We start from the raw sequence: 18,216 nt of genomic DNA on the forward strand, positions 1-18,216 counted from the left end.
TGATGCAAATTACCTTGCAATCACTGTGATCAGATGACAAACCACCACCTTTGTTTTTCAGGAATGGAATTTAAAAGACTTCCTGAAAGTAAATAATGAGATTGCTTAAAAATGTTTTAGAATGAACACACTTACTAGCTGTGCAAAACGAACAGTTGCAACTCCCTTTGGGGGTAAACTTTCAGTAGCACTGAAACACAATCCCCCAGTCTGAAAAAGAAAAAAATTTAAAAATGGAAATTTATACACTTGTCAACATCTTTTTCTGAGCTTCAACACAATAAGCATTATTATACTTACTAAAATGTTTGGACTGCTGCACTCACAATACTTGCTTACATTGATGAATGTTTGTTCACATCTTACACACCTATGGATCACAAACATGATGAACTTAAAATGTAGTTAAGTATGAGATTTAGTACTTAGTGAAAACTGATTACACAGTATGCCTGATAACACAGTTAGCATCCTCACTAGTCCAAACTGAAATCCGAAAGACATTACCGATTTTTATTTACTGTCAGTGAAGAAGAAAAGAAATAATTATCAAAACAAGAATTCTGTTTCTGTTTCCAATCCAAAGCCTGCTTTTTAGTCACACTAAAGCAAACCAAAGCAAACCAACCAACCAACCAACCAAACCAAGCTGCTGATCATAGAAGGGCTTCAGTGAACACAAAACACAGTTTGGTATGGGGTTAAGGATTTCCAATTCACTGCTTTTAAAACTGTCATCCCAAAGATACAGAGTGTTCCTCAAGAATATTCCATTTAAACAGAACATGACAGGTTGAAATTTATCATCTCAAAGGCAAAGAATACTCACCTATTTCCTGACCCATCTGAAGCAGAGAATGATTGCTCACTTCCATTACAATGTACGCATAATGCTTCATTAAGCAAAATGCCATCGATACTTCTTTCCACTAAGTGGAAGAGAAAAGCAGCTGTGATAAAATTGCATGATTCACAGTATGTCACACAGGTTAACAAAAGCGTGAAAAAATAAAGTCTCTGCAGATCTAAAATAATGCAAATATTTTATTTTAAAGAAAATCAAGAGCACAAATTGCAAATAACATCCACTATAAATGGACATTCATATATGAATACGTGCATTGTTTATAGCTATGCAAATGCAGTTTATTTTTAATGGGAATGCATTAATTCATGTCCAGTTTTGCTATTCCTTTGTTATCTGTTCTAAAGAAAATTTCAAACCGCAGCTTCACTGTAAAGCTAAAACTGAAAACATCAAGTTTACAAATCAATGGAAAAAGTAGTTTCATTTTCCTCTGAAATGATTAATGCAAATGACACAAATTCAGAGTTTCAAAACTGCATCTTCCAGCAATTAAATTATTGGGCAAGTGATTTCAAGTCTAATTATATATCCTTATGAAAAAAAGGATACAAAGAGAATCAAAAGAATTACAGTGTTCTGTCTTCTTGTATAATTACAGAATCAGCTTTGCTCTCAATATTTTAGCATAATGGATCGGAATGTACTTTTTAACTCCCATAACATTTAAGGGAGATGATTGGTATTCAATCTTCTACAGATTCCTAGGAAATTTTAAAATTTATTATCTGGAAAACAGTGATTCTGCAGTATCCTCTGGCAGAAATGTAACCAAGTGGATGTTATTAATACTTATTCAAAGAATAGCAGGCACATGGGAAGTGTTTCCCATCCTGTGTCTTTGAAAATAATGAAAACTCAGACTCCCAAAAGCTTTTTTGTTCTATGCCCTTGATGAAAATTATACTTTGCTCTTAGTTTTTTACTATGCAAGATAGGCAAAAATATAGTTAAAACAGGCACTAAAATTAACATTAAAATTAAGTTCCTGTATCTACTGAAATTCACCTGCAACTATTAGAGAGCATGAAGTAAGAGGCACAGATACAGGGAAGCATGTCACAGGCAATCACAGATACAGACAAGTGTCTCAGGGAAGCATGAAATCCACTGGTACTAATCCACACTAGTTGGCTTGGCTTGCTCAGGCTGTTCTGTTCCATCTACTCATATATGTGTAATTCCTGTACTGTGAAATACATTACATACTATATACTTCAAAACATTTTAATGTTTTTTCTTAGTTGCTACTGGCATTGGTTTTATTCCAATTTTAATGCCTCCACCCAGGCCAATGAGCTTAAAGGAAGTGATACACCAGTACTGATCTTTTGAATGTTTGCATAATAGTTTTTATTGCAATGAACAATGGTACATATTTCCCTATTGACTTTCAGGAATGAGGTTTAAGATCAAGAGGTATGTTGAAATTTTACATTATGTATGTAAACATACCATAAATTTCCTTTCTTATTTAAGAGGAAATCATGTCTTAATAAACTCAAATATCTAAACCAAGCACTAATACTTTGTAACTTGCATGTATTTCTTACCTAATATTTCATTATTGAGGCATTTACACTTTCCTTCTGGAGTTAGGCCTTTAGGGCAAATAATACAATTCCACCCATCTTGAGTAACTCCACTCTAAAATAAAATGCAAAACTATTACAATTATCAAAAATATAGACATCATCCAATATCTGTGAAGAATGCCCGATCCAGATATTATTTACAAGAAAATGTGTGCAGATACAACACTGATAACATTAATAAAACTTTTAAAGGAAAAAGAAAAAGAGCTGAACAACCTGGCAAAAGTAACTCCTGTGCAGACATAAACTAAAAAAGAGTGTTAAGTTTTTCTGAACCCATTAGCTAACATCCTTTAGTGAAGGTTAGAGTTGATTAAAAGTGGAAGGTTTAAAAAAAGATATAGAGGTTCTACACTGGAAAAAAAATATCAACAAATGTAACAATACATAAATAGACATTTGCATATAAATATACAGAAGTAAAGGAAATGAGGGAGTTTTAAGTGAAGCAGCTTATGTAACTGCATGGAATTTTGCACATACCCAAAGAGTTCACATCCACACTTATTTTATACTATGAAATCGCTGCACTACAGATCAAAACCAATGAGGAAAACAAAGATAACTGCTCATCCTCAGGTGATACTGGTGTTATTCCCTTCTCCGCTATCATAACTTTATATTGCATAAGCCTTGCCATAGGATCAAAGGCAAATGCCACCATTACAGGAAAGACAAAGAAATAGCAGAATGACCAAAACAGCAGTGGATATTTGTCAATGTCTTTGTCTAACTAGCAAGAAGATGGAAAGAAGAGGGAAATCACCTAATTACCCATTACCCATTGAACACTTTACACAACTAAGCTGGTCTCTTGAGAGGTCTTCTACAGTTACTGGAGAGAAAGAAGTATTCAGGAAGGTTTTTACCCTGAAAAGTTTTTGCTGGAGAACAATTATTTCTCTATTTACTACAGTGGGAAAAAGCTGTGTAAGCCTGGTGCCTCTGACTCAATGCTGTGAATATGACCCAAAATTATGGCTTTATTTGTCAAGAAAGGTAGAAAGAACTGACCAAACTACAAATATATATATAATTAAATTAATACAATAGCAACAGCTCACTTTGAAGTAAAAAGATAAACTATCAGGGCCTATGAAGATATAGCCTAAATATTACAATAATAGAATTTATATAAATAAATAAGATACTTATGAGCTGAAAAGCATCTTTGGCATTCTATAAAACAGTGATCTCCTGGCAAGGATAACATAACATGAAGCAGAAAAGAAAAGCAGTGGAAGGAAATTAAACATTTTAAATACTCTTATTTTGTCTGTGGGGTCAAATTTGTAATGAAAAAATGCCTGCAAAATAGGAGTAATAAACATTGCTAAAAAGATAAAAATTGCTACCTATAAGCATGGTTTTAAGAATTCTCAAGCAAAGACTATTATGTAAAATAATTCTAAATTAATGAAAAATAACTTCAGGTGGAAATTTAAAATTAAAAAAGCATTATTATTATGGCAAAGTATGAAAACTTCAATACTTACCATACTTTCTGGGCATTTTTCACAAACAAGGGAGGACCCTCCATTACTAGAAACCATCCTGTATCCTGGCTGACATACACATGAAGTACCTGAAGAAAAAACACAAATGCACTTTCAATCTATATAAAACTGACCTTTTTTTTCCCCCTCAGAGAATACCAAGAACAACTGCTATTGTTCCCGAGAGATCAATATAGATTATTAGACAGACAAATAAAGTACCTGAGATGTGTATGAGAATCACCTTGCTTTTTTAAAAATGTTCACGTTACAGTTTGTACAAAAATGTTTTAGGAAAATGTTACTAGGCTGACTGATACACCGGGGCAGAACAGGAATCCAGAGCTTGCGGTTTTCTGGGTTTTTTTAAACTAAACTGACTCAGTTGGTCTAATAACAGAAATAATCTCTCCCTCTAAATCTTCCCACAGTGCCATTCTTAGCCCATCCTCTCTACAACACCAGCATTATGTTTGAGTACAGTTTTTATGAATATGAAGTCAGCCCTACAAATAAAACAAGTTTATATGCAAAAGTTTTTCAAAATATAACTGTTGTTTGTAAAGCTATTTTAAACTCAAAGCTTTTAAAATTGCGGATGAGGATCAAGCTTTATACTGAATGGTTTTCAGTGAGTAACAGAAGATAGTTAACATTTAGGATGAAATTAAAATACACACTACTTTCATGGCACATCACTGCACACATCTGCTAGTGCTCAACAACTTCTTTTTCAGAAATGTTTCCAGTCTCACTGTCAGGGACCTCTCTCCATACTTTTAGACACATACTACAATCCAAAATTTATTCTATGCACTAATAAATCGTATTTATTATTATTTAAGCTTATTGAACTGTGCATGTAAAAATAATGTAAAATTATTTGGAAAGTTTTATAACCTTAGAGTACATCCTCATGAAACCAGTTTTACAGAAATAACATTTGTCAAAATGATCAACCATTCATACTTATCTATATAGAAAAAAAAGCCCAATAGGATTAGATCAATGAAGAGACTTGAGTTGTGACATTCACTGGTGATACCTAAATTTTTAGGCATGTTACTTGAAAGCAGAATCCATAGTGATGAGCCTAGCCATGGAGTGCATGGGCAGACTTGTGCAATGAAATTTGGACAGGATGCAAACAGCAGACTGAGTGGCAGCTACCTATGCTACTCCAGTCATATGCTGTGGAAAAAAAAAAAATCCTTAATCTCTCCCTGGAATTTCTCTCTCCTTGATGCCCTTGAGTTACAGAAAGGAGGATTCAAGCCTAAAAAGGTGATACGGATCTAGATACCCACATTATCAGGGAGTCTGAAAACTACTACGGTGCATTTTTTCTGCAAGTAAACTATGGAGTTGCTGTTTTTAAGATAACACGATGGTGGTGGAAGAGGCAACAAGCTTTTACGCAGCAGCTGTTAACGCAGCCATCCGGATCACTGCATCTGACCGGTTCTGGAGACAGTGCTGTTGGGGCTTAGTCTTCTATTTGTTTCTGTAAAGACAGCACTTGACTCCCACTTCTCGTGGACTGCGTATTTATAAAAGATGGACACTACCATACCACCGTATCTCCCAAAGAAAGCAAACAACCATCTGTATTTTTCATTTAGTGCAGTCGAAGTGCATAGCGTATGCTTGGAGCTCCCACGTGGGCCTTGGATGAGTCCGGGCACTGCCGAGGGGCTCGGGCACTAGACATCTCAGACATCCATGCGTTGACAAGGAGTTTCAAGTTATTGCAGTGTTCGATAACATAAATTCGGGGCCCTATAGAATTCTGCTGGTGAAAACGTGAGTACTTATAGCTACTCAAGCGCCCGAGGCATGAAAGATTATAAAATCAGGTCAGCGGAGGGTTCCCTGGGATGCGCCTCGGACACGGGCATGGCTGTGCTGTGGGCGCTGAAGGCTTCGCGGGAGGGGTCCTACCGCCACCGCCAACACCCGAGCCCCGACTCTGCCCCCCCCGCTGCCTGTTCCATCGCGGAGCTGCGCGATGCCCGCCGGCCCCGCGCCCGGGCCGCCCGCCTCCCCCGCGCCGCAGGGCCGGGTCGCTCACCGCCGGCGCTCTGTCGCTGGTGGGCCCCGCAGGGCCCGCAGGCCAGGCGGGAGACGTCGAAGTAGTGGGAGTCGCCGCAGTCGGCGGGCCGCTGCAGCGGGAGGGAGAAGCCGCGGGCCGGCGGCGGCAGCACCGCCAGGGCCAGCGCCAGCACCGGCAGCAGCAGCAGCGCGGCGGCGCCCCGGCGCCCCGGAGTCGCCATGGCTACCGCGGGCTGCCCCCGGCCGCCCTCCTTGGCCCGCGGCCGCTCGTACGGCAAGCGGCAGGGGCCCGCCGCGGGAGGCAAAGCGTTCGTGGCCGGGGGGCAGCAGCGCCGGGGCGGGCTGGCAGTGTCGGCCACGGAGGGGGACGCGGGCGGGGCCGGGGAGCGGCAGGGATGGAGCAGCTGGAAACAGAGGTGCGGCGAGGAGGGCTTTGTTCGGCTTGTGTTAGAACATGGAGCTGGACGAGACCAGTGGGAACAAACAATCGAGACAAGAGAGCGGTCTAGTTTGCACTTACTGGTCCCTGATCTCTAAAACTGTTACACAATGTATAACGCAAGTTTATATGTTCATGTTATTTTGCCCTGAGAGGAAAGCGGTAACAGGGCAAGCACACAAAATGCCTAGCGGAATGGATGCACAGCCAGAGTCACTTCCCTTTACCTTTTTCACCTGCCGGGATGCTCTTGTTCACATTCCCTCAAACATTACCAAACCTTTGCAGGGCACTTCATGTCCTGGATTTTAGTTACTCCTCGCTGCCCCTTTCCTGTGTGCTAACATTACCATGTATTATAGTTTGTTTTAGTTCTGCAGCTATATTCCTATATTATGCATTGCCGCTTGTTTCAGTATGATCACTACGGAGAGACTGCTAACCGACCTTAGCTGTGTAATTTCGTATCAAGGACAAAAAGAGTCGTCTAAAACTTACGGTCGCTGAGGAGACTGTAGGGTAGCTGAGGAGACTGCTGTAAAGGTAACTAATGAAACAAACATGGACAGCCATATAAGGGAAGTAAATTGAGGTTCAGTGTTTGGTCAGCTGTAACTATAGAGTTGACTATTGTTTCAGACCCCTTAGATGACTCTAAAACACCTATAAGGGGCCTATTGAATGAATATGTGTGATTTTTATGAGAAACATAATGCACAAACATATGCGTGGACCATATAATCCTGCTTGAGTGAAACATGGCATGCACATTAGGTGCAGTGATCCCCTGAGCATCCAGTGCTGCAATAAAGGAGTGCCTGCTTCTTAATGCTACATTGGTGGTGTTTTTATTCCCCGTTTTGTTGACACCAATTGCCTAACTATTGCAATTCTCTGTAGTAGCATTGCTTGGACGCCTATATACTTATCACCAAATGCTTTTTTCCTCATCAGGTTCCTGCTGCTAGGTTGAACAAGTTATTAAAGGCCAACCATAAATAATACAGATTTTTGACTCTCAAAAATGGAGCAGACAGGTATAGAATATGTCTAGAAATACAGGGGAGAATATGTAAAAGACAGGGAAAGTCAAGTGGGATAAACACCAGGATAAACTAACTACCCTGCTTGCACAACCAAAGTAGCCTGCCCCTGTCCTCCCACATATGTGGCCCTACACCTCTCCTCTTCCCCCCTTCACAGCCTGCCTGCCTTTCCTCCCAGAACCCCGACTCGAGCCGGCCCTGAGCTAGGTTACACAGCATCTCCGTACTCTCGGGCAGAGCCCCTCGGCGCCTGAGGCACCCACCGGCTCAGGCCAGTCAGCGCTGGCCGCACCAGGCCTGCCTTCCTCCCGCCCCTCTTCTTCAGCCGGCCAGCCGCTAGGACTAACGGAAACGAGGGACTGCAAACCACGCTTAACACGCCCAATCAACAGTAATCTAAGCGACACCGTCCCCTGCGCACACTTCGCTTTTACACGGCCACCGCACGGACCGAGGCCGGCCCGACAGCGCATGCAGACAGCCGGCGCGCGCCCCCCCGCCGGCGCCGAGCCCACCGCGCGCCAACGGGCCGCGCACGCGCACTGAGAAGGGCCGGGCGAGAGACCGCGCGTGCGCGCACGCGGGGGGTCCCGCCCCGCCTCCCGGCGGCGTCCGGAGGTTCCGTGTGCTCCGAGCATGCGCCGCGCCGCGTGCCGAGAGCGGGCCGGAAGGACTCGTGCGCCTTCCACCGTAGGGGCGAGGGGGAGGCGCCGGCGCAGTTCAGCCGCTGCTCGGAGTGTTGTGGGGGGAAGCGACGGGGGACGCCATCTTGGTGGTGCTGTGCTGGGAACGGCGGCGAGCGGGGCTCGGCGCGGAGCCTGTCCTAGTGGCGTGTCCGGTGGGTGGATGGCGTGAGGGAGAATGCCCGGCTCTCCGGGGCGCTGCGTGTGGCCGGGGGCGCGGGGTATGCGCCGTGAGCCGGTTCTCGGCAGCCCGGCCGTCGCGGAACCGCTGCGCGGCCGTTCCCCGGGCCACGGCCTCCTCATGCCGCCCGGCTGCCCCTCACCCTTCTCCCCAGCGCCTCCCTGCAGCCCCGTCCCGGTGCCGTGGGGAGGCCGGGCTCCGCCGCGGGGTCGGATCACACGCGGCTTTTGGCGGTCCGGGCCGTGTGGCGGCCTTCCCTCAGCCCGCTCCCCTCCCTCCCTCCCTGTTCCCCTTCCCGCCGCCCTGGGCTTGGCCCGCTGGCCCCTTCCGGGCCTGTGCCGCGCCGTCGGTGCTCGGGGCGCCGTGGGCTGTGGCGGCGGCGGGGCGGCTGCCTGGCGTTCTCCAGCTCGCCGCGCTCGGAAGCGGCGCCGTGCCCGAGCCGGGCGTGTTAGCGGGCCCTGCTGCGGAGCTCACTCGCCCCTTCCTTCTGCGATGTGGAAACTACCTTAGCAACAACTTCCTTTGACTCTTAAAGCTTATTTTGAAGACTAGAATGAGAAATCGTCTTCTGATCACCAGTTATGCTCACAGTGGTCTAGTTTTATAGTTGGGGTATTTCTGTGGGTGTTCTTTCTAGTTTGCATGCTCACTGCGTGCAGACTTTGTAATCTCTAAACGTTGTGGTAAAAACACTAGTTCAGGCTTAGCTTTCTACAATGTTTGCAAGTTGGGTTTTTTTTTTTTTTAGTGAAGTGTTAATGGTATTTGCAGTTTTCTGAGGCTGTGGTAGTACTGTTTTCCAGTTAACTCAGTTCAAATATAAAACTTCTGTGCTTTTTAATTGGTGGCATGAAATTGTCAATCTGTTACTTAAGTCCTTGCTCTCTGAAGTTCTTGCTCAGTTAATGAACTGATCTTAAGTTTTGTGTGGCACTTTAATCCTAAAAGTCACTTTTTTTGGTCATTCACTTTAAATCGTTGGATGGCTTGTCTACACTTTCAACCAATGCTTGATTGTTTAAAATACAGTCAGTAAAAGCTTGTTATTTGAACTTGCGTTTCTGTTTGTGGACTTCTTAAATATCACAATATGATCTGGAATCACTGTGTCTAGTTTTCACCACTGAAGGCTGTGTGTTGTGTCCATGGTACATCGTGGAGAACTTGCTGTTTGTCACCGAAGAGATACTGAGGAAATCTGTTCTGAATGCTGTTTAAAAATTGGGATAAGAATGCAGAGTTGTGAAATTGAGAAATACTGCAGATTAAATACATCATGAAGTAGCAGGGCAGTGGATTTGATTTTCAAGACACGAATGTCCTATAAGAAAGTTCTGCCCTTGAATTCTTCTTGCTTTTTGGCATTGTCGTCACATCAGTTGAGAAGATGCATTAAAAAGTGTACTGGGTCTGGCTGGGATGGAGTTAACATTCTTCATAGCAGCCTGTATGGTTCTGTGTTTTGGATTTGTGGCTAAAAGAGTGTTGACAACACATCAGTCTTTTGGCTATGGATGAAGAGCGCTTGCACAGTGTCAAGGCTTTCTCTTTTTTTTTTTCCCTGTTCTGCCACCCTGGTGATTATGCTGGGAGTAGGCAAGAAGCTGGGAGGGGACACAGCCGGGACAGCTGACCCAAACTGACCAAAGGGATATTCCATGCCATGTAACATCATGCTCAGCAACAAAAACTGAGGTAGAGCCAGAAGAAGGTTTTTGTTTGATCATTTTGTTATGTTTTGGGGGTAATTTTTTATTGGCTTCCAAGGTGGTTATTCAGAGGCAGGCTGGACATCAGTCACCCTGTGGGAGATGATGAGTGATTTCCTTTGTTTCACTTTTTTCGCTTCACTGATTAAACTGTCTCATCTTGACCCACAAGTTTTCTTGACTTCGTTCTTCCTATTTTCTTCCCTGTCCTGCTTGTGGGGACAGGGAGTGAACAGTCAGCTGTGTGGGTGCTTGGCTGCTGGCTGGGGTCGTCCCGCCACAGAAGTACAGAGAACAGATGATCTTTAGTTAAGTTACTAAATAGGCAGTTGTTTTCAGTTTGTTGTGTTTACAGAGTGCTGATGTAGAAGTGACGTAGAATCAGTCAGTAACAGAATTTGGGCTTTGCTCTTGTATTGCTAAGTCAGGTGGAGTGATAGTTACTGTTATAAATGGAAAACTTGCCATCAGGATCTAGTGCTTTATGTTTGTTAGTGAGCAAGGGGTTTGTACACAAGGGCTGTTCTCAGTCACTTGTCATTGGAGCGTTTGGCTCTTGTTTTTTTAACAGGGATGTAGTCATTTGCTACAGAAGCCTGTGTTTTGTTCTGAGAGTACTGTGCTGTGTATTGTGTGTTGTTAGATAATGTTGAAAATGAGGATATGTTTAAGTCAGCGTATGAAAGTGATTCTTGTTCTTATGCTTGAAAGGTAGTAACCATCTAGAGAAAATACTGAGGTTTGCTTTGTAAACTGAAGCGCTCCCTGAGGTTTCTCCTTGTTGGATATTTTTGCTCTTTCATTTGATCGTCTTTGCAGTTTGTTAGGTGCAGTGCTGGACTGGTGAGTAGCATACTCTAGTGGACTTTGAAAGCAGGTGGATTTCAGAAGAATGGACGCATTCTGTAATCTTGAGATGGACTTACGCATCTTTCAAGGACTCAAAATAATTGGGAGTTTTTCCCTCGATATACTGTCAGTCTGTTTCATTTCAACAGTTCAGTGTGGCACAATTGATGACCAAGTAATCTCATCGTGTTTTCGTCATTTCCAGAAGGCAAATTTTGAATATCGTTTGCTTCTAAAATGGAAACACAAAGGTGCAGTGCATGGCATCTTGGAACATGGAAGGAGTTCTTCATAGTATCCCAAATTATGGGTTCATTACATGCTTGGCTTTAATACTAGCTGCTGCTATGGATGAGCTGCAGCAGTGTAGTACAGTATGTAAAGTGAAGTACAGATATCAGCCATTAATTATGTTTCATTTTCTTTCCACAGTTAAGTTGATTTTACAGAATTTATCAGGTCTTCAAAACAGAAACAGGTAAGCTGCCAAAAGCTTAACACTTCTCACTGAGTATTGTGACAAGATCACACATGGCCTTTTTTTCCTCACAGACTTGTGGCTGGGAACTAGGACAAGCTTTCCTGAGTGCATGTGGCTGCTGCAGTTAGTACTCTGACTACATGAAAGAGACAACGTTATTGAACAGAACTGATCACTGGGTAGAGCAACTTGTCAAAGCACTAAAGTCATCACTGTTCGTGAATAACTTCATTTTCTAGTGACATAGTTAGCCTATTTCCTGTCTCCTTTTATCATCAAGTATTTTCTGTGTTACGGTCACAAGTGTCCTGTTCAAAAGTAAACAGGATTTTTTTTGTTCCTCAGGACTAGGCAGAGATCTCTGGCATACAGTAACTATGCCTTGGAAGACTTTAGGTGTTCTTCAGGTATCATGGATGGTGAGGAGTGACTTAGGTGGATTTTGTTGCCCTTAGGACAAGGGACTATTGATAGACTTGTGCACGTGTGCTGGTGGAGTAGCTAATTGTTCTGAATAATGAACTTTGAGTGAATCTTGTTTTAATCTTGTTCTTGTGAACTTGTGGGTTTTTTTGATACCTTCTCTCTTGATTGAGACAAGGACATTCATTAAAAGGCTCTAGCTTCTTAAGTGTTAAGATACTGTAATAGCTGAGTACTAAAGACGTGCTATCATGTGTACCTTTTTGTCTGCAGGTGATTTTTGCTGTGGGTTGAGCTCAGCATGGCTGTAGTCATCCGTTTACAGGGGCTTCCTGTTGTTGCGGGTCCTGCAGATATTCGTCGTTTCTTCTTGGGATTGAATATTCCTGATGGAGGTGTTCATATTATTGGAGGAGAGATTGGGGAGGCTTTTATTATATTTGCAACAGATGAAGATGCACGGCGTGCCATGAGCTGTTCAGGAGGGTTTATCAAGGACTCACGCATAGAGCTCTTTCTCAGCAGCAAGGCAGAAATGCAGAATACCATAGAAATGAGCCGGAAACGATTTGACCGTGGGGGACGAGAAACTATGTCTGGCTCTAGAAGAACAGGTACTAACGGTTCTGGTGCATCAGGTGTTGGAGATATTCCACATTTAGTCACGGCTTTTCCAAAGGGAATAAGTAAACCTGGTTACTGTCCACCAAATCATCCGGAGGCTGGTTTCCATACCAATGGCACAAGACATGGTGATATAGGTATACCTAAATCAAGCTATCAGTCAAGAAAGGATTCTCATCCATTTAACCCAGATGATCTTTACTTATTTCTACGTGGTATACCTTACTCTGCAACAGAAGATGAAGTACGTGCTTTCCTTGCTGGGATACACGTGGATGGAGTGATACTGATAAAGCATCGCAATGGTTTAAACAATGGTGATTGCTTGGTAAAATTTGCTACGCCTGGTGATGCCTTAGAAGGACTTAAACGTCATAGACAATACATGGGTCAGAGGTTTATAGAAATTAGCCCATCTACAGAGGAACGGTGGATTGAATATGGTGGGAGGGTAGACATGCCAAATGAAATCGATGACTTTTTGTGTGAAGACCATTCTCCAAGAAGTTCAGGCTACATGCATTCAAGGAAACGTTCTCATTCAAGGTCACCAAGGAGACAAAGAACACGTTCTCGTTCATCTCCCAACCAAGAATATTACATACACCTAAGAAATCTATCTACTAATCTGGAGAAGAGAGATTTGAGGGCTTTTTTTCCTGATCTGGATATATGCAGCAAACAAATCAAGCTTCTAACGGATAAGCATCAGAGGAGGACTAGAGATGCCTTTGTGATGTTAAGGAGTGAGAGAGATTATCAGGCTGCTTTGGAATGTCATAGAAAGGTTCTTCTCAATCGTCCCGTTTACATTTTTCCAATTTCAAGAAAGTCAATGTTGAAAATAATTGATTCTTGTGAGAGGAAAAGATCACAGGACAGAGATCATCCTGGACAGGCCATACCAGAAAGAAGTTATCGGGAAGGTCATTCTGGCCCTAAGATGTGTGTTTATGTAAGGAATTTTCCATTTGATGTGTCAAAAATTGAAGTGCGGAAGTTCTTTGCGAGATTTGATATTGATGAAGATGATATTTACTTGCTCTATGATGACAAAGGAGTTGGGTTGGGAGAAGCATTAGTGAAGTTTAAATCTGAAGAACAAGCCATGAAAGCAGAAAATTTAAATCGTCGAAGATTCCTGGGAACAGAGGTATTAATAAGACTTATATCTGAAGAACAGATGCAGAAGTTTGGTGTAACTGTACCACTGTCTGCACCAAATGAAATGCAGGGTCATTCACATCCGTATGAGAGAGGTGAGCTTTCCCGTCCAGTTGGTTCACCATCTGGGCCACCACAAGGGCCACCCACACATTCATTTGGTCCCTCTGGGAACTTTAGGCATCCTCCTGAATTTAGGCACCCCCCTGAGGACTTCATGTGCCCTCCTAAGGATTTTAGAGGTCCGCCACCCCTCATGGATTTTGGTGGTGACAATGAACCTTTTGGCAGAATGGAGTTTGGGAATAATAAAATGGGAAGTTTTCCTGAAGGAAGATTTATGCCAGATCCAAATTTCAGTGGTGGTTCTGAACGCGTTGTTCCTATTCGATTGAAAAATTTACCTTTTAAAGCTACTCCTAATGAGATTCTGGATTTTTTCTATGGCTACAGAGTGATACCAGAGTCGGTTTCTGTACAGTACAACGAACAAGGATTACCTTCGGGTGATGCCATTGTTGCCATGACAAACTATGAGGAAGCTATGGCTGCTATTAATGAACTGAATGATAGGCCAATTGGTCCACGGAAAGTTAAGTTGAGCTTGCTGTAAAGGAGACAAAGATGCTCTAGAATAAAGCATTCTAGATTTGACAGTATTGACAGTTATTTTTCACTGTTTTATTTACTGGAAGATGCAGAAGAAACAGTTTCCGTCAACGGTTGTAAATAATACCTAGTTCAGAGTTTAGCTCTTGGTTGAAATAGTGGTATGGTTAAGGTATGGGAACTGTATTGTGCCTACTTCTTGTGGCAGAGAAGAGCCCAGAAATTCTGGAGGACATTGAATGTCTTACATCAAGGTATAAAGGCATGGAATTGTAATGCTTTGGGTTTTGTTTGTTTTGTTTTTTTTTAGTTTGCTTTAATTCCATGTCTCATGACTTTGCATCAAATAAAAATGTAAGTGCTGGTTGATTGACCACACAAACAGTTCAAATAGATGAACTTCAGTGCTACCTGCATTAGTAAATAAAACTTCTTACTGAAGTTAGCTTAATTTTTTTTTTTTTGTGTAAACTGTTCAGGTTTTCTTCAGTTTCATGTGTTTGCAGGCATTCGTATTAAAAGAAGAAAAAAGAGTTTCCTGTTCACATTAGCTGCTTTGCAAGTTTTTTTAAATAAAGAAATTGCCATTACATGTGTGTCTTATATTTAAAACTTTTATAGTTAATGATCTGAACTCTTATGCTCAGCATATGTGGGTTTTGGTGAGAATGATGCTGGCTGCTTTCTCTGGAAAGAGTGAACTGATAGTCAACACAGCAGTGAATAGGTAGTTTACAAAGACTATAAAGTCTGTATTAATAGTTGGATAGGCTTTCTCTTGTTCTCACTTGCTGCTATACCTCGAGGCGGAAAATGAGTGTTGGAATTAGATCAAGAATTCTGACTTCAGCCTGAGCTTTCCGAGTGCTCTTTGTTTTATTCTCCACATGCTCATATTATGAATATTAACTTGTTAATGATGTCTGGATGCATTCCAGGTCAATCTCTGATTAGTTTTAACTAACATCTGCCACTGGCAACCAAGCTGACAACCAACTATGTTATTTTCTTCTGTAAGAAAATAAATGCTTACATCAATGTTTAGAATGCTTTGACTGGTCTGGTACCGGTGTATTTAAATTTTAGGAAGAAATAAAAGCTAGCCTGTTTGAGGGAAAACTGCATTACCAAAATTCAGGCTTAGCAGGGAACTTGATTGTATAGATAAGGACTTTGTTGATATTGCAGCTGTACTGAAGAGTACTTGGAGTACTAAAGAATTTTATGAAGTCTTAGTCCCCTCTCAAACTAAGACAACAAAGCTGCAACTTGGTGATGAAAGCTTGTTTTAACTTTTGCTTGGGCAACACAAGATACTTATAGGTTCGTAGAGTAGTTGAGATTGGAAGGGACCTGGAGGCCTCTAGTCCAACCACCTTATCAAAGCAGCATCAACTGGAACAGGTTATTTAAGGCCTTGTCCATTGGATTTTTAATAGCTCTATGGACTGAGACTCCACAGCCCTCTGGGCAGCTTGTTCGAGTGACTGATCACCCTCACTGGTCGTCCAACTTTAACTGCTTTGTTTATGTAAAACTATCGTTGTTAAACTTCCATCTAAACTCAAAGTAGAAGCAAACAATTTTTTTTTTGTTCTATAATTTTCAAAAGGCTAGCGTAGCCTCATTTCTTCTGCATATTATTTGTCCTCTGTTTTACGTGCTAGGAAAAAAAATTTTGAATGAGAATGCCCAGTCTGTATATGTAGATTCCTCTGAGCAAAGAAACTTAAATGTGGCTAAATTTTCATATTCTGAACACACATACTTTTTTGCTGTCTGGTAGGGAATAACTTCCAACAGTGTACTGTTCTGAGTCATCCTCTGAGTTTAAATGGAATTGAAATAAACCCCAACAAATTGGTGTTTCTATTTCATAGCTGCTGTAGAAGAGATCAAGGAACCGGGAGACTTTGTAGGGAAAATAAAGATGTATTTTGAGAATCCTCAAAATAAACTTGTCAGACCTAATTATGCTGTTGGAAATTTCATCATGATATTTTTGTAAGATAACGTTATTTCTTCAGTACTAATTCTTGCCTCTGTATTATCAGCTGTGTTGTAAATGTGAATGCAACTAACTTCCAGTTAATCAGCTTTAGCTGATTTGTTGGTTTTGAAGTTCTTCTAGCTAATAAGCAACAGGAGATTTCAAACACTGAAAATAAATCGGTAAACTTTCACCGTGTCTCTAGATTAGTGTTGCACACACACGTGAATTCTTGTAATGAAAAAAAGGATTTGGAAGCTGGAAAGATAGGGCAGTTTAGTAGGCTTTTTGCTAGTTAAGTGTGAGATTATCTTTCAGAAAATGCGTTATCTGTTCTCAAGAAAGTTAAGCGTAATTCCTGGTAAGATACCATTAGTTTTTGGGATGGAAAACTTCATAATCAAAGCATTTCAGAATGGTTTTTGTGTGCCCTGTAGCTGATTTGTCTTTAATTTGAAGCCAGATTAGAGTTTATGACTACTCTAGGTTAATCTGAAATGTCTTGATTGCTAGGCCAAAGAAGTGGGTTTTTTAAAAAGTCTATAAAGATAGAATTTGTACTTCAAAGTATGCACAGGTGATCTGAAGCATAGGGAAACTGGGAAACGGATGGGAGTACATCAGTTAATTAATAATGTTGATGAGACAGTTGAGTCACACTTCATAGCTGTTGTCTTGCTAGTATGTTTTGGTTAGTGTTTTGTGTTTTTTTCCCCTCACCTGGGACGATTATATGTGTAGCTGATTCTGCCTGAATAGGTGGTACAGGTGCATGGTGTGGTGACAGCATTTCCTGTTAATAGGGTTTTGTAACTTTAGATGTTTAATGGTTTGGAGTTGTTGTACTTTCAGTATAAAGGACAAATCAGAGACTGTCTATAATTACATGGCTTGAGTTGCTGCCCTTGCTTTTTAGGTACCATCCATATAGCAAGAGTAACTAACAAATGAAACACTGCAGTTTTGGTATTAATATAAAATATAGCTAGTCACCTTAATAATGTTTACTCTGACCTTGCTTTTTCTACCATTGTCCAAAAATTATGATTTAAAAGAGAACAGTCTCTGTTATCAAAAACTAGTAATAGTGATCATGTGCAGAAGCAGCTTGAGGCAGTCAGGAAAGCTGTAACATGACAGTCTGAGGAGTACAAGAAGATAATCCTTACTCCCAAAGGGATGGGGCCTGCGAGTGGCAAAATACTCTGAAGCAAGAATGGATACAAGCCTGCAACATCTAGGTGTCGGTAGTCAAAGATACATATGAGCAAATGGAGTACTGTCAGTCTTCCAGTAAGCACTTCTGAGAAAAATCTTTGCAAAAGTATCTAATTCTGTAATTACATTCTAAATTCTGGCTTTAAAATAGTTTCTTCAGTGACTTTTTTTTCCATCTATAGTTTCAGTGTCATACAACTTCCATCCAACATGCAAATTTGAAACATCGTATATGCAGGACAAAGTTGTTCAACACCATGTTGCTCCCTTTCTGTAAGTTTTTCTGTAATTCCTAAAGTCCACTTCTTTTGTGAGGTAGGGGAGGAGAAGGAATTTGAACCTGCTGAGGAAAAAAACAATTTCTTTTTCTGTACCCTAGCTCCTAATCTTTTAGTGGGAATTCATCTAAACACTGCTTCCTTCTTTATTTGGAATTCCTTTTTAAAGGCATAGTACAGAAATAATTGCTATTTGCAGGTGTGTATTATGAAAACCTGGTATAGTCAGGAAGTTAACCATCTGTTTTGGAGATGGACCACGTGACTTCACTGAATATAAAAATGGTAAAGTGGTGATAATCATAATTCTGATGTTGTGATTCAGGTATCTACTGAAGTGCCCTACTTGCTGAAATAAATGGGAACTAGTTACCTAGGTACTTTGAAAGTATTGGTCATTAGTATTCTACTCCTTATCAACAGTAGTTCAGTGTCAATAGTATGTAATTCTGGTGCAAAACTTTTCTGAGTTTAAAACAACCCTATATTTTGACACTTGCATTTACATTGTCAT

At 41.5% G+C, this 18,216-nt stretch overlaps 2 protein-coding genes across 7 annotated transcripts in view; one reads left to right on the top strand and one right to left on the bottom strand.

Annotated features, from left to right (window-relative positions):
• The window catches only part of TMEM67 (transmembrane protein 67), a 35,007-nt gene extending 28,628 nt beyond the window's left edge, over nucleotides 1–6,379 (bottom strand). The window contains exons 1-6 of one of the 2 annotated variants that reach the window (XM_037380970.1): nucleotides 6,028–6,376; nucleotides 3,957–4,045; nucleotides 2,419–2,512; nucleotides 830–929; nucleotides 301–370; nucleotides 136–210 (exon numbers count right to left, since the gene is read on the bottom strand). In XM_037380970.1, coding sequence (XP_037236867.1) covers nucleotides 136–210; nucleotides 301–370; nucleotides 830–929; nucleotides 2,419–2,512; nucleotides 3,957–4,045; nucleotides 6,028–6,229 — 630 coding nt within the window. In that variant the 5' untranslated portion in view covers nucleotides 6,230–6,376. Of the gene's footprint in view, nucleotides 1–135; nucleotides 211–300; nucleotides 371–829; nucleotides 930–2,418; nucleotides 2,513–3,956; nucleotides 4,046–6,027 lie in introns of both variants that reach the window. The other variant, XM_037380971.1, reaches the window with a different exon arrangement.
• Nucleotides 6,380–8,209: 1,830 nt separating this feature from the next.
• Nucleotides 8,210–14,806, top strand: RBM12B (RNA binding motif protein 12B). 5 transcript variants are annotated; one of them, XM_037382225.1, is made up of 3 exons: nucleotides 8,210–8,331; nucleotides 11,348–11,610; nucleotides 12,093–14,806. In XM_037382225.1, the coding sequence occupies exon 3, from the start codon at nucleotides 12,121–12,123 to the stop codon at nucleotides 14,218–14,220; it is 2,100 nt and encodes a 699-aa protein (XP_037238122.1). In that variant the 5' UTR covers nucleotides 8,210–8,331; nucleotides 11,348–11,610; nucleotides 12,093–12,120; the 3' UTR covers nucleotides 14,221–14,806. The 5 variants fall into 5 exon arrangements, with proteins under 5 accessions (XP_037238122.1, XP_037238121.1, XP_037238120.1 ...); XM_037382224.1 differs by having other exon boundaries at nucleotides 11,348–11,393; nucleotides 11,468–14,806; XM_037382223.1 differs by having other exon boundaries at nucleotides 11,348–11,393.
• The last annotated feature ends 3,410 nt before the right edge of the window (nucleotides 14,807–18,216 follow it).

This window comes from Falco rusticolus, chromosome 3 (genome assembly GCF_015220075.1).
Source record: "Falco rusticolus isolate bFalRus1 chromosome 3, bFalRus1.pri, whole genome shotgun sequence".
NCBI lineage: Eukaryota > Metazoa > Chordata > Aves > Falconiformes > Falconidae > Falco > Falco rusticolus.